The sequence below is a fragment of the Syngnathus floridae genome, chromosome 3 (assembly GCF_059516105.1).
Source record: "Syngnathus floridae isolate MCC-2025c chromosome 3, RoL_Sflo_1.0, whole genome shotgun sequence".
Taxonomy (NCBI): Eukaryota; Metazoa; Chordata; class Actinopteri; order Syngnathiformes; family Syngnathidae; genus Syngnathus; species Syngnathus floridae.
Genome location: NC_142415.1, coordinates 6,145,368 through 6,160,834, shown reverse-complemented (window position 1 = coordinate 6,160,834; position 15,467 = coordinate 6,145,368). Strand labels below are relative to the sequence as shown.

The window sequence follows — 15,467 nt, the reverse complement described above, 5'->3', positions numbered from 1 at the left end:
CTAAGTGATGATGGTTTCCTGAGGTGCTCCTGAGCCGACGTGGCAATGTCTTTTACATAAAAATGCCAGTTTTTAATACAGTGTGTCCTGTGGGCTCAAACTTCACGGACATTCAATGTTAATTTTTGAGCTTGATATTATGGACTGTAGATCAGGGGTGTCAAACTCATTTCTTTCGTGGGCCGCATTGTAGTCATAGGTTCTTTTGGAGGGCCATTATGACTGTCAACCCAAATAAATGTATGAGCACCTCATATTATACACAGTAAAAGCTACAAAACAAACTGACAAATAACTCGTTTTCAAATCAGACGATATTTAAAAAAAGATATTAATAAAAGTGAAGACAATTTCCAATTCTAGTAATGAGACACGAATTTGATGCAGAATTTTTCTTCGCTGGCCACATAAAATGATGTGGCGGGCTGTATCTGGCCCCCGGGCCTTATGTTTGACACGTGCTGTAGATGATGAAATACAGTTGGGTATGATCAGCAGATGTGCTCATAAATTGGGTGGGGAACCCTGGTCCATTCATTTCATTACATATCGGGAGACTATTCACCCTTATATTTTGTTTGTTTCTGTAAATGTTTGTAAATAAAGTTTGTTCTATCAAAGAATAACTTTATTGCTTCTATTATAGTGTAGTGTTGTTTGAATGTCACAGTAGCTCTACACTTGCCCCTGCGGTCATGGATTTTTACATAACTGGCTTCTGTTATGGAATTATGACGTTGAAGGGTTATTTTTTTTGCTTCATTTGAGTCTTTTAGGGCATCAAGTCATGTTCTAATTGTTGGTGGATAGAGAAGCCATTTATGTTTGCCTGATTTATTCATTATCAAGCTGCAATGAACTCCTGGATTACATTCAAAGTGCCAAGAAAAAAGATGGGCATCTGCTTACTGCATGGTGTCGTAAGCATGAATGCATGTAGTCATTGGTAAGTAAAAACCAAATAAACTTGACCTCCTTGTTGATGGTAATTAAACTGGTATTTCATCAAAGGTTTGCTTAAATTACAGTAGGAACTCAGAATATTAAATTAGGAAATTACAATTCTTGGTCAGGATCTCCTTTGCACTGGTCAGAGATCAGTTTCCATCTACAGTGAGTCTTGAATATGCAACTCTCGGTTCCAAAGCAAAATTTAATTGACAAAAATGTGTCTTTTCTTTGCAAATAATTCAAATTCTCCTCTGGTCATACGTTTCAGAATTCAACCAAAGACAAATCGACAAACCTTCCAAGGTTTTTTTTTGTTCTATGTTTTTTTTCCATTTAAACCATTATAAAAGAAATCTCAACATTTTTGAAAATTTTGAAGGGCATGAAAAAAACAAGTAAGCTGACTTCCACTCAAAACTGTTCACTTCAGCACATTTTAACTTAATTTACAAAAGGCAACCTTTCTGGGTTGCTTGTAAGTCATGTTCCTATTTCTTTCTATAGCAAAACAACTCAAGGTTAGCCCATCACTAGCATGTTTTAAGTACCTGTACACCAGCTGTACGTTCACAACACAAAAATGAAGCATACTAAGAATACAGCACTGTTTCAACTGTGATACATGAAAGAGGCTCTGTTATGTTCTGGGGCTGCTTTGCTACATCTGTCACTGGGTGTCTTGAATTTGTGCAGGGTGCAATAAAAACTCATGATTATCAAGATATTGAGGAGAAAAAAAATTGTCTGTGTCAGAAAGCTTGCTCTGAGTCAAGTCACATTTATTGATCTAGCCCTTAATGGCAAAAAGGTCTCAAAGGGCCCACAGTTGACAATTATTAATGACATCCCTATTTTGACCTCCAGAAGGGCAAGGAAAAACTCCAACTGATGAGAAAACTTCCAGGTCGACCAGGCTGCAACAGTGGGTAGCGAGTGGGCAACATTTAGCTCACAATGTAATACGAAACGATATGGAATAAAGAAGTGTAGAAGTCCATTTAATCAGATGAAGCACTGCAGGAAGACGCCATCAGTCATCATGGCAGCGCCAGCGAGGAGCTGGTCCACCTCAGATCTTGTCCCGGACAGCAACTAACCCAAAACACGCAGCTAAAAACTAAACATCGGACTATCCAGAATGATCCTTCTATGAGCACTGATCTGAATCCTATTGAACATCCGTGGACAGCCTGATTGTCACTGGTTAATTTTGATTTTTATTTCTCATTACTTTAGTCAGATTCAAGTCATTTCACTGACCACTGTGGGACATTTTTTTATTTGCGGAGGGGTTCAAATATTTTTGTCCATTTGTGTATTCATGGGACAGGCCTGTGGGCTACACGTGTGATCCTTGGGGGCTACTTGGTGACCACAGGCCCCATAGAGGAGCCCCCTGATCTTTTGGTTTGAACATAGCAGTCACAAAGCAACCCACAGCCATTAGTTATCAATTTGTTTCACACCACACCCCCATAAAGGCATTTTATTGATGTTACTTAACCATCTCATCTGTCAGTTTGAGGTTTTGGCAAACACTTGATGACCTTGTTGCATTTGAAAGTAAAGTCATGGCAGTGCTGTCAAGCATTGTTAGTTTTGAAGATTATTTGTTAAAGGTCAGTCTGGGTCTATTTGACACTGATTAAAACCCACTGAAGTCATCCACTGGCTCAGACAAGGCTTGCCATATTTAGCTGAGGAGATCAATGACCTTACCAACCACCGGTTATCAGGGAATCGGTTTGCTGACCAACCAGATTTGAGTCTGAGGGGAGCAGAGCAGAGCGAGAGAGTGAAATGAGGTTGGATAATGAGGAAAAGCAGGCTGGATCCCCAAAGGGAGAGCGCATCGAGCTCCCTCCATACATGCTGCTACTGGCACCATCCTTCTGTCTGTATCTCTTTAAGAGCTGAGAGAAGGAACGTGTATGTGTGCGTGTGCGTGTGGGGGAGGGGTATCAACTGGGGTGGAACAGTCGTGTAATGAGTAGATACAAGAGAGGCGAGAGATAGATGGAGAAAAATAGCGACAGGCCAAAAATGAAGAGGAGGGCAGATGATCTGGTGCAATTGAGGGAGACAACAATTCTGGTTTAGGGGGACGCTGGGATGGAGAGGACAATGGAGCGGAATGTTTTTTTTCGGCATCTCTTGACACCCTAAGGAGAGAGCCTCCTGTGCAGAGTGGAGAGGGGCAGGAAACAGGAGATAACCACACTCCACTTTGCTTCGGCCTCTTTGGCAGTCTGTGCTGTAATGACTCAATGACTCGGATTGTAGCCCAAATGTTTGTTTTCCAGGCTTTGCTGTAGAGAAATTGCTGCAACTTTCTGCTCTTCTACATTTTGTCTGAATGTCGTACCAGTGTGGTTGGATTTCAGCTTCATGTCTGCCGGTGCAGGAGGGATGTGCTCTGATGGCTAATTGAGCCGAGCTCGATTGCTGCTTCATAGGCCTGCGGGACTGTTGGAAAAGCCTAGCCCTCGCTTGTCTGGAGCGCCCGAGACGACGGGCCGGAGAGCTCTCCGACGGTGCAGAGGGTGGAGGAGGCACTGGACGAGGATGAGGAGGAGCACTGTTAGCCAGCTCGCCCATGTATAGCAGCTGTCTTCATCGCTCCCGCTCCACGACTGAGGCATAGATTTCTTCTCCATCCCACATGATGCATTTTAGGCCTTCCTGTCATTCCTAACAGGAAAGTGGATTTAATATTTGAAGGCAAGGAAGCCAGGGGCCCGTGCCTCGCTGCTACTTGTTCCGGACGAGGCCTCCTCCCCACTTGCTACTTCTGAGTTAACTTGGCCTTTGTATTTCTTTTTCTTGACATTCTAAGGATTTGCCTAAACCTGTTTCATGCATGTCCACTGGAGGCAGGTTTGACTTTGATGATGGGGGGTCGTACTGTGGGGGGTGGGAGCAGGGAAAAGCCCACGGCAGAGGGGTCTGCACGGGGCCACAGGGTCAGGGCGAGTACGCTGGGGCATGGAGTCACGGCTTTGAGGTCCTGGGTGTGTACACGTGGCCCAGTGGGAACAGCTATCAGGGCACCTGGGCGCAAGGCAAGCGGCATGGTATTGGAGTGGAGAGCAAGGGCCGCTGGGATTATAGAGGGGAATGGACGCAAGGGTTCAAAGGTCGCTACGGACAGCTGGAAAGCACAGTCAGTGGCGCCCGCTATGAGGGAACGTGGAGCAACGGCCTCCAGGATGGATACGGAACTGAAACCTATTCTGATGGAGGTAACGCTGATTTAGAGTCTTCGTCATCATTCTGATTGAGTCTCCTCTGCAACTGCTATTAAACTCATGTTTAAAACCAAAACTGGTGGAGTGCTTAGCACATCCGCCTTTCTAAATCTTCCCCCCAGAACTCCCCATACGGATTTGTGTGTTCTCTCCATGCTTGCCTGGGTCTTCCCAAATTACAATTACAAGAGCATGCATGTTAGACAATTGAATATGATAAATTGTCTGAATGCAAGCTTTTGTTTATCTACGTATATGTGCCCCACGAGTAACTGTTGACTCTCGCCCAAGTTGACTGGCATGAGCTCTCCCATGTGCAATATAGAGAATGAATGGATGGAAATTGAACCACTTGCTGAGCCTGGTGTCGAATACATGGCTTCTCCAGTGTAGTGACATTAATATAATGTGGGTCACATCCACAACAGACACCAGGAGCGTTTAGGTCTGTATCATTAAATATAAAAGAGCTAATATAGGGGCGGAGGAACATAGTCAACACACCTCGTATTAGCTCAGCATCACACCCTCGGTGCTGTAAAGTCACCATGGTAACACAAAGACATCAGGTCAGCCTGTCACTAGAGACCACAGCTTGACACTCATGCAGTCTGATTGGCTGTTTTCCCCTCAGCCCGTCATCAGGCTTTTCCCTGCTTACGTATAATTTAGGCCCCTTTAATGTGTGATGCAGCCCAAGCCGAGCAAAGGAGAATGTCGGAGTTCAGTGCTGGATTAGGGAACACGGTCTTGGGTGTTTGCTGTGAAGTTACTGTTACAAAATGCTCTTAAACAGGAAATATAAACTAGTCACTGAATGCAAAGGGGGGGGGGGGGACTGCGTCACATAACACGCCTCGCCTCCGCTCACGTGGAGGACCGCCGACAGAGGAATTCAGCATGCACGAGCTGACACATTTTCTCCAAGCCAGTAAATCTAGGCACACAACACAGAGGAGAGACGAAATGGGCATGAATTGTCCACAAGCCCGCACAGCACGAGCTTGCTTGTTTTCAGCACCACAGACAGCTCCTGGTCAGGTTGCGGGCAATTAGGCAATAACGCCAGACTGTGGCGTCGACCATGCTAACAAATACAATGGGGAGGTGTTTTATTGACTTATGTGTACACCTTTGCAGCATATTTACACACTATTGGATATATATTTTTGTGTGTGTGTGTGTGTGTGTGTGGGCACCGTACTTTAGTAAACAAATTGTATTTTCGTTGTATGCTTGCAATGGACTGCAATGCCCCTGCTTCTCACTGGGCGCTAATTCTAATTTTGCCCTTCTCGTGTGGCTGAATAAAGTAAGATAAAAACCTGTACTGGAAACTTTTACACTAATGCTTGGTTGCTGCCATTCACACAAGTAACAGGTAGAACTTTTTTTTCAGTCTTTACAACAGACTGTGTATCCAACTAGTGGTATGGAACTTGCACTTTACTTGGAGTGGTTCTCAAAAAATGTATAGCTACGTGAGGGGTCACAAATATTGTGCTTGCTGGCACAGGTATCCCCCAAGAACTCCATGAATGACACGAATGACGTGAGTGTTCTAAAAATAACTCACCTGTGATGGGACAAATATATGCTGTATGGGTGTGCTGTACCCTCAAAAAGACACCTCTTTTTTCCTATCTGGGGAAAACAGCAACAATAAGTGACTGTAAGTAACTTTCCCATGATTAATAGCAATAAAGGTCAAATTTGCAGCACCACTTTATGCACCTTGGAGAATTATGGAGCAAATATTGCTATACTAGCAATCAATAACTGGATTGTATGTGCACTGCCATGAAAAGGTAATTCCTCCTCCATATTTAGTGTACGGTATTTCCGTATTACTCACATGAAATATTTCAGATTATCACAGAAATTTTGACATCACACCCAAGTAAATCTTTTTTTTTTTTTTTTTTAATTGGGATACATTGTTCCATTAATCACAGCAAATCATCCAGGTCTTGATTGAGCAAGTCAGACCCATTCCATCACACTGCCACCACCACGTTTGACTATTTCATTCATGTTCTTTTTTTTTCTTTTTAAAAAAAAAAAAAAAAATCAAATGCTGGGATGTAATAATATGCACACCTTCTTTCTTCTTTCTCATTAGTTACGGAATAGTATAGAATTTAACCGAAAGACTTAACAAATATGTTTTTGGGCAAAGTGAGATTTGTATTTAGTTTTTTTGTTTTTGTTTTGTTTTCATCATCATTATCATCAATTAAATTCGAGTACCACATTTATTAAGAGTACCTAATAATTGCTGTGACTATGACTTGGAAACCTCTCATAAATTGATGGATTTCAATCATTGTTTCTCATTTATCTTTCGATTTCATGTTTGACATGATATGAAAAAAATAATTATTCTGAGGAAACCATTTAAGTACAGTAGCCATTATTCAAGTGCAAATTTCAAATTTCTGTATGTCCGCTAATAATGTTTGCATTTGTTAAGGGATATTTTTTCTGCATTATTTCCTGTTTGTGTGGCCTAATTGGGAATTAATATCAGCTATACTGTATATTAGGGACACGTTCCGTGTCCCAATTACATACTACATACTAATTATACACAGATCTAACTGAAGAGTGGTCCTCTGAGAAAACAAGACCATCTTTGTTCTTCTATCTCTTGCTACGCAATCAATGCAACATGTTCCCTTTCAGCAGCCATTTATCGCAGTGCACAGTCGACGTGACAGAGACAGAAGCTTCATTATGGGCCGAGTCTTGATATTATTACCCTGTGAGAATTATTTGACTGTTCTATGCAGCAACGTGAATTTAAATAATCCTAAGAAACAAATCTGTAAAAGGGTCATAAAATTTGATAAGTAACAAAAAACACACCAGCCAACTTTGAGAGCTAATAATGCGTGAACATTTTGGTCTAAAGTGGATTTGATAAAGTTGATTTATCTTTAGTAGGTGCGGTAGTGCTCGGCAAATTACAGGATTTCATTTTGGGCCAAATTTAATTTTTTACTCTCTTGAGTCATAGACATAGCGCATAATCTAGATTCACAGGTCACCTCTTACTCTTCTTAGGGCAAGAAACCAGCTATGATGTCCAGTAAATGAATTTAATTGGATGCAAAGCTGAAAATGTTGTTTTTTGGCCTGAAACTGGATCTGTTTCACTTGTCATTACTGTAAAAAGTTTACTTCTCCACACTGGTTAAGAACCACTGCTGTAGAGGCAAGCAAGAAACGGGTAGAGATTCAACGACTTATAAAAATATAGTCGGCAGGTACTATATGAGAGAGGGACTTTGTGCAAGAAGCCTTGTTTATAAACTGCATTAACTTCCACAAACGCAACTTTTCATTCTACTTTTGCCAGTTCTACCTCCAAGTTTGACCAACTTGAGGCTATATTGACAAGTAAGTGGTGACATTACATTAGCTCGCACACTGCATTACGATAAAGTATTTTCAAATAAAAATTCTCTAAGGGACGCATAAACCATGTCTACAAGATACATTTTGGAGTATAGCTGCAGAAGAAGAAAGGAATCATCTGATTAACAGACTGGTTGCTGCATGAAAGGGAATTGAAGTGATAAACGCATTGCACCCTTGAGGGTGCCTTTGATGCTTTGCTCACTTGCATCATGGTGCTGCTAAGGAGGCAAGTCCAGTGTCTCTTTATATTCCTGAAATGTAGCAAATGTTTCATTCGGCCAAATTGTTATTGTCTGATAAGGCTGCACCCAAATATGGTCCTAGAAACTGTGCACTATCACTGAAACGCATGGTGCTGTTTTAAATGAAATGTCTATGAAATTGTTGACACGGGGTTGACCAGTCGGTGAAAGAATATTCCACAAGGAGAGTTATCAAGTAATAAAAGAAAGCCATAGTTGTTTGACTTCTGACTCATGTTTCTGTCTGGGCCAGGAACCTACCAGGGCCAGTGGCTGGGTGGGATGCGTCATGGCTACGGCGTTCGGCAGAGCGTGCCATACGGCATGGCGGCCGTCATCCTCTTCCCTCTGCGAACGTCCATAAACTCCCTCCGTTCTGAGCACAGTCACGGCCCCCCGGCTGTGCTTGAGGACAGCGTGGCCAACACGCCCACGGACGGGGTGGTGGCTGGGCTGGCCGGCAGCCCCATCGGCCGAGGAGGCTTTGCTCTCATTGCTCCGAGTGAAGCCGAGCGCCAGAGAAAGAGGAAAGGTCGCTTCCGGCAGTCCATCCTCAGCGGCCTGAAACTACGACGCTCGGAATCTAAAAGCTCCCTTGCCAGTCAGCTGAGCAAACAAAGTTCTTTCTGCAGCGAGGCTGGCATGAGTACGGTCAGCTCGGCTGCGTCCGACATCCACTCCAATGCGAGTGAAAATGAACAGGGCGCTCCTGTGGATGCAACCGTTACAGAAATGTATGCAGGTGAGTGGCAAAGCGACCACAGGGCTGGCTGGGGCGTGGGTCGACGCTCGGATGGCCTTCACTACGCAGGTGAATGGGCAGGGAACAAAAGACATGGGTATGGATGCACCACCTTTCCTGATGGCACCAAGGAAGAGGGAAAGTACAAGCAGAATGTGTTGGTGAGCGGCAAGCGCAAGAACCTGATTCCGCTGAGGGCCAGTAAAATCAGGGAGAAGGTGGACCGAGCTGTTGAAGCTGCAGAAAAGGCTGCGGAAATTGCCAAGCAGAAAGCTGAGATTGCCATGTCAAGGTAATTTTTTGCTTATGTACAAATGAAGGGTTGAACATGTACTGTAATATAGTACATGTCCGATCCTTCCATAAAGTAACTACATAGTGTAATTGTCCTGCCAAAAATAGTGAAGGGGCTCAAAATTTGTTCTATAAATGCATTTGGATGTATTCTGTCAGAAGTATTGTTAGTGTTCTCCCCATGCTTGGGTGGGTTAACTTTGAGCACTCCGGTTTCCTTCCTGATTCTAAAAATATGTATGAATTGCCGATTCCAAATTGCCTGTCGGTGTGATTGTGAGAGTGATTGGTTGATTGTCTATGCGTGCCCTGCGATTAGCTGGCAACTACTTCAGGGTGTCCCCCGCCGACCGGTATGAAATACTGCATGTTGATCCAGAGTCAGTTTATAAAAAGGTAGACAGAACACCTTTCCATTTTCTCCCAGAATTCTAAAGTGTATGAGTGAAATGTTTCCAATTGTTGTGACCAGAATGAGCCACGCTCGTGGAAAGGCAGAGGCGGCAGAGGGAGTTGGACGGAAGGCCATGGAAGAATGTCGACTGTCACGGATAGCTGCCAAAGAGCTCTCACCCTCCTTTCACATCTACGGCAATGGTGAGTTGTCCGTGTACAATAGTGATGGGAAAATGAAGCTTCATGAACCAGTTGTTGTATTCTTTGGCTCCTCTAGATGGCAATGCTGGTTTAAAGTGAGGGTTTTAAGAAATGGCAAGTCGGTGGGCTTTCACCTCTTCCGTGAACAGAGAGTGCCATCTCGAGGTCTAAATAAACACAACAACGGATTCATGAATCATCTTGAAGCTTCTTTTACCCATCATTAAAAAACAGTATGGAATGAACAGAAATAATGTTTTCTGTCCATGAAATCTTTCATCAATGTCACATCTACATGAGAAAGGAGTGGTCCACAGAACCATTTTCATAATTCACAGTAGTCCAGTGTGTACTCTCTGGTTGCCTCACACATGATATTTGCATACAAAGTTTGCATAGTTATTTATCAACTAGTGTATTTATGATGCCAAATTCTCTGGCCTAGATACAAATCATTAAGGTGGAAATGGAATAAGATGAAAATGAGTGGAACAAACAAAAGAGCTATGTGAAAAACAAAATTGTTCACTGTTCACACGACGCTTCAGATGTTAACACTACCACTACTTAAGATACCAAGGAAATCAGGAACGCTAAACATTAAAACTGCATCAAAATATCACTGATCTCACTGTAGCTGCTCTTCTGCTGTAAATCGTGGAAACAGCCGAGACTGAATCAACAGCACCCCTGCTGACTGCAACCAAGTCGTCAACTCCATTTTACACCAGTTTCAAGGCTCACTTCATCAACAACCACTTCCAGTCTACAACACAACAAAAACAATTAATTAATCTCTTTCATCTCTTGCTAGCTGTCTCATTGATAGATTCTGTGCTCAGCAGCTGCATAATAAGAAGCACTGGGCCACTAATTCAAATCAAGTTACAGTTCGTTTGCTGTATTTTTCATGCTGACATTAAAAAAAAAGAAAAATTAGCAAAACGAGTGGTGTAAAATTCTGCTTTCAGAAAATTGTATTAACCAGAGGTATTCAACAGTGTTTACTCGTCTGATTTGAAAACGAGTTATTTGTCAGTTTGTTTTGTAGCTTTTACTGTGTATAATATGAGGTGCTCATACATTTATTTGGGTTGACAGTCATAATGGCCGTCCGAAAGAGGCTATGACAACATTGCGGCACGCGAAAAAAATGAGTTTGACACCCCTGCCATACACTGTATGATATGCATGATCGCCTCATAATATACACAACAAATTGAAGGATAACTACTTTTGCTTTTCCTATTCAACTATTTTTTAACATGTTAGTAACAAAAAAAAAACAATATTGCAATAAACCCTGAGAAGACAATTTGCAAACATAAAGTCGAAACACATGATTTGCCCTTGTGGGCCAAATCTGGCCCCCAGGCCTTGACTTTAAAACATGTGGTGTAAATACTTGAACATAAACTTTCTTACGTTGTATGAATAATTTATTCTTGTAGTTTTAGTTTGAAAGGGTAGCCGATAGGCCTGAACTCGGTCATACGTCTAAATTTGAACTTTTATTTTAAGGTAATCCAAATATTAGAAACAACTCTCAGTATTATAGAGTATAGTTCTAATCAGGGCTGTGGACTCGGTCGGATTTTTGCACCGAGTCCGAGTCCGTGTCCGAGTCTGTGTCCGAGTCCGAGTCCGAGTCCGAGTCCGGCTGTCCATTTTTTCTGTTAATTCATGTAACTGCTTAGTCTTTATTCAAGGCTAATTTAGATCAAAATCAAAATAATGATATAAGCTGGGTGACATAATCATCCTTGACATTGGTACATAATGTAAACATTAGCCTAAGTGCAGCTCAACGTGGCCGCATTGATCGTAAGCAGGGCTGTGGACAGTATTCCTACGCGCATTCTCAGCAGCATGATGAAAATAAAATTGAACGTTTTTTTTTTTTTTATTGTCGGACTCGGTGGACTCGGTCAAAATCAGCACCGAGTCCGGCAAAACTGACCGAGTCCGACCGAGTCCGAGTCCCCGAGTCCGAGTCCCCGAGTCCGAGTCCGAGTCCACAGCCCTGGTTCTAATATATCACTGCAAGTTACAATTCCATAGTGTCAATTATACAAATGATCATTGCATAGGTCGTTTTGATACAGCTCTCGCATTAGATGTGTTAAGATTACGCAGGTGTCCCTAATAATACGGTAAGTAAAAGCTCGTTATCGAGAAAAGAGCAATGAACTTTTAGTTCATAGAATGAAGATTGGATTTTACAGTGATTATGTTTGCCATTTTGCTTTCGTTACACAGCATGTTATTAACACTGTCCCGTATTCTGGCACACACACACTGTGGGGTTTTGCCAGATTACCTCATTGGCGTTAATATCCAACTGTTTTCTTAGGGCTCGAATGTCAAATGCCCCAGCACCAGAACGTCAAGGACAAAGACCATGAGGTCATCTCCACTGGAACAGACAGTCCAGAGCTGTGTACTCCGGACATGACACCGCCTGTTATAACGCCCGATCTCAGCCCTGCGCTGAGTGTCCCCATCTGTCCGACCCGCAGCCCACCCAATCATGTACATCGTTCCAGAAATGCTTGCTTCATGAGACAGAGCGCTGTGGATGATCAGGGTGGGTCAGAGATCCAAGTTCTGGTGGAGTCACGGGCCACGGACATGCTGAAGGGGGGTGCTAACAACTGGGCGGATGACGTGTACCCAGATCGAGGATGTAGCAGCCGCTCAACAACGCCCTCTTTACTTGAAGAACAGGAGGGACAGGTTAATGGCCACGATCCAGTCCCTGTAACCAACCACAAGCTTCGTGAGAAATCAATCTCCAATTTCAAAGTCCGGGAGCACACTTCTTCCCACAGAGCATGGGAGCATTCTGCGTCCAACCCAAAGTCCTCCAAGCTTGCCACCTCTTCTCACAAGTCAAGGGAGTACACGTCATCCAATCATAAAACATGGGATCACTCGTCGACCAATCACAAGGCTTATGAGCATGCCTCTTCCAACTATAGGCAGGTACACATTTTATCCAATCACAAGGCTTTGGAACATAACGTGTCCAATCACAAGACTTCTGAGCATGCTTCCTCCAATCACAACTCCCAAGATTATATCTCCTCCAATCACAACCCCAAAGACCACGTTGCCTCCAGTTACAACTTTCGAGAGCATGTCTTCTCCAACCACCACCTGAAGCAGCACAATCCCTCCAACCACAAACTTAATGAGCATGCTGTAATTGACCAAAGGCAAGATGGCCTCACCCAGGGTTGGACTGCAGAAAGCAGCCTTAGGTGGAGCCCCGCCCATTCACGCCTCACAGAGCAGGATGAGGAAAGGATGAATGACTACACAGTAGACATGAGGCTGCAGTGTCCGCAATCGCAGATACCTCGAGGCTTGGCTCAGGAATCACCAGCCCCCAAAAACAACCGGCTGAGATCCCGAGGCCTGAGACCGGTCAGAGAGGGATCCGTGGACTCTGTCCAGATGCTGGACAATTTGAATGCGGGGGCGGAGCTAGAGGACTGGCCGCTGCATAGGGACCTCACCCTCTCCCCACCGCTTCAGTCTCAGCCCATCACTCTGGAGCAGGAAGGAGAGATTCTCACCCTCAAATCAAACTCAGTAAGTCCAGTTCATGCTTTGTTTTTTCCACAGCACAGGAGAGGCAAAGCTACACACTTTCATTACTGACGAGAATGTGAACATCTAAAGAAGCAAATGACATGACCAATTTTGTCTTTTCTTCCTCCCCTAGGGCTCCAGCTCCATTCTGGTGATTATGGTCATCTTACTCAATATTGGAGTAGCCATTCTTTTCATTCATTTCTTTATTTAAGCTAAAACAGGTATGATCTACTAAGACTTACTGATTACTGCAGTATATTATATTATTGAGATGGACGTTGTGCTTAGTCCACTGTAGCCCACAGCCTGAATGACGGTCACAGAGCCTCAGTTTCTGCATGAACGCCATTCCTTTTACTCTTATTTTGAGCTTGCAACCATTAAAAGATAATTGAATAAGTTTCATAATCAAGTGAAGATTGCAGCTTTACACAATTGTGGCATTTATGGACACATATGCATGAGTGTCCATTGCATACTTTTAAATGGACTGTCACCGGCAGATTAGGTCCATTTTCCATCCCTTGAGAAAAAAAAAAAGAAACTGGTTATCATTTCGCAAACACATGAAACTCAAACTACATTTTGCACTGCACATCAAAACAGATGTTGTCCTTCAACTTTTTCTCATTCTCAGTCCCATGTATCAATCTCATTCCCCTCTTCGCACTATGCGCAACATACAGAACTATGCTGCAAGAGTAGATCCATTTAAAGGGCTCAGCCATTATTTATTTATTTATTTATTTATTTATTTATTTATTTATTTATTTATTTATTTATTTATTTATTTATTTGTGCATTTATTTATTCAATTTGTTCCAAATCCACTTGAAACTTTTGCATGAGGCTGTGTGGGGGTGTTAAAATGCATTATCAATCCCTTTAACATCACTATTCTGTTTTCATTTGTTTAGATTCCATCTTAGTGATCACTACTTGTTGCATTTGTTTAAGGTACATAAACCACACAACCAAATCTTTGGATCTGGGGGGGAAATAAAGGCTCATGTGTGATTTGTGAACTTTTGTATATCACCAACACCAAATTTATACTCAAGGAACTTTGTTGGCAAAGAGATCTTTTTTTTTTTTTCTGTCAGCACTCCTTGTACATCGACACACATTCGCACGCCGCAACCCAACATGTGACACATTTAACTGCTGACAATACGAGAATTTCGCCTTGTCCCTTTGTACAGCCTCCAGACTGTTATGTTAGGACCGCTAATTATATACTATGGTATGTGTATGTGTCATTATTATTCCTATTTGACACATTTTGAGAGCCAGCGAGAATGCAGAGTGCCTCATGTTAATTGAGTTTCCGTCTCCAATGAATTTTAATGTAAATTGCGATAAAACCCACAATGATGCCAGGCTATGAGGAAACAAATAACCTTCCACACAACTCACACACTCCCCACCTAACCAGGAATGGCATGCACTGTTTTGACTCTGTCTCTTAGTCACCCTTTGAACCACTCAAAATGGGAAGGTGGGGTTTCTACGGTGTCATTTGCTGACACTTTTTAGGCCGGACGAGATTTTTCCGCATGTTTGTTCAGCCTGCTCAATCTGGTGTCACTTTGTAAGGTCTCTCCTCCTCGTCTCTTTTATTTAGTAACACAAGGCTACGTGAGACATGGAGAGCAGTGTAAAATAAACGCTAGCTTTTAACTCTCGAAATGTCATGAGTTTATGAATGATATGAAAACAAATTCTCTACTATTATATATGTTTTATACTTGGCACCCAGTGGCATCATCATATTGTGACATCATTGCATGCCCAAGCATGCTCTTTCTTACGCTTTGGTTTATGAGGTTGTTAATGTGGGAAAAAATAATAAAATGTTTGAAATATGAAATAGTGACTCGTGGTTATTGAATGCCATCATTGAGATGGTTTCTACTTTGTCACAGGTTATTTCATGAGAAACAAATCAATATAAAGCCTATCAAAGCCTATTATCAACCCTTAACACCTGTCAGAATGCATATATTGTTTGTTTGAATGCAAATTTTTAAAATTTTAATTTTTGGAAAAATATATCCCAGATATTATACTATTACAACACGTACTTTCTTTCCTTCACTTTTACTAACTGAAATTCCTCATGAGAAGGTAATGTTGAACTCTGCTGTATGTTTTGTGTTGTACACTACTCAGAGAACCAAATCACATGCATTTTGCGGCTCAAAAATTGCATCACAAGCACTGATGTGCGATTTATAAAGCCCGGTGCGCAAATCATGGATAAATCCAAGAGACGTTTCTGAAGAAAATAGATGCTTAATACAGCATGCTTCACGAACTATCCTTAACATCACATCACATTAACCAGGTATGTATAAATATAAGATCATC

At 42.4% G+C, this 15,467-nt stretch overlaps 1 protein-coding gene across 1 annotated transcript; it reads left to right on the top strand.

The window, feature by feature from the left end:
* The first annotated feature begins 2,933 nt into the window (after positions 1 to 2,933).
* On the top strand, positions 2,934 to 14,967 carry jph3a (junctophilin 3a). Its single transcript, XM_088371280.1, has 5 exons — positions 2,934 to 4,193; positions 8,118 to 8,898; positions 9,373 to 9,497; positions 11,851 to 13,094; positions 13,228 to 14,967. Exons 1-5 carry the CDS (start codon positions 3,812 to 3,814, stop codon positions 13,306 to 13,308), a joined length of 2,613 nt encoding a protein of 870 aa, XP_088227406.1. The 5' UTR covers positions 2,934 to 3,811; the 3' UTR covers positions 13,309 to 14,967.
* The last annotated feature ends 500 nt before the right edge of the window (positions 14,968 to 15,467 follow it).

Bases quoted from the DNA above. Each gene is read 5' to 3' on its own strand.
- jph3a (XM_088371280.1), top strand. From the start codon at position 3,812: ATGTCCACTGGAGGCAGGTTTGACTTTGATGATGGGGGGTCGTACTGT. The intron at 8,899-9,372 runs GTAATTTTTTGC...TGTTGTGACCAG, and splicing joins GCTGAGATTGCCATGTCAAG to AATGAGCCACGCTCGTGGAA. The intron at 9,498-11,850 runs GTGAGTTGTCCG...CTGTTTTCTTAG, and splicing joins CTTTCACATCTACGGCAATG to GGCTCGAATGTCAAATGCCC.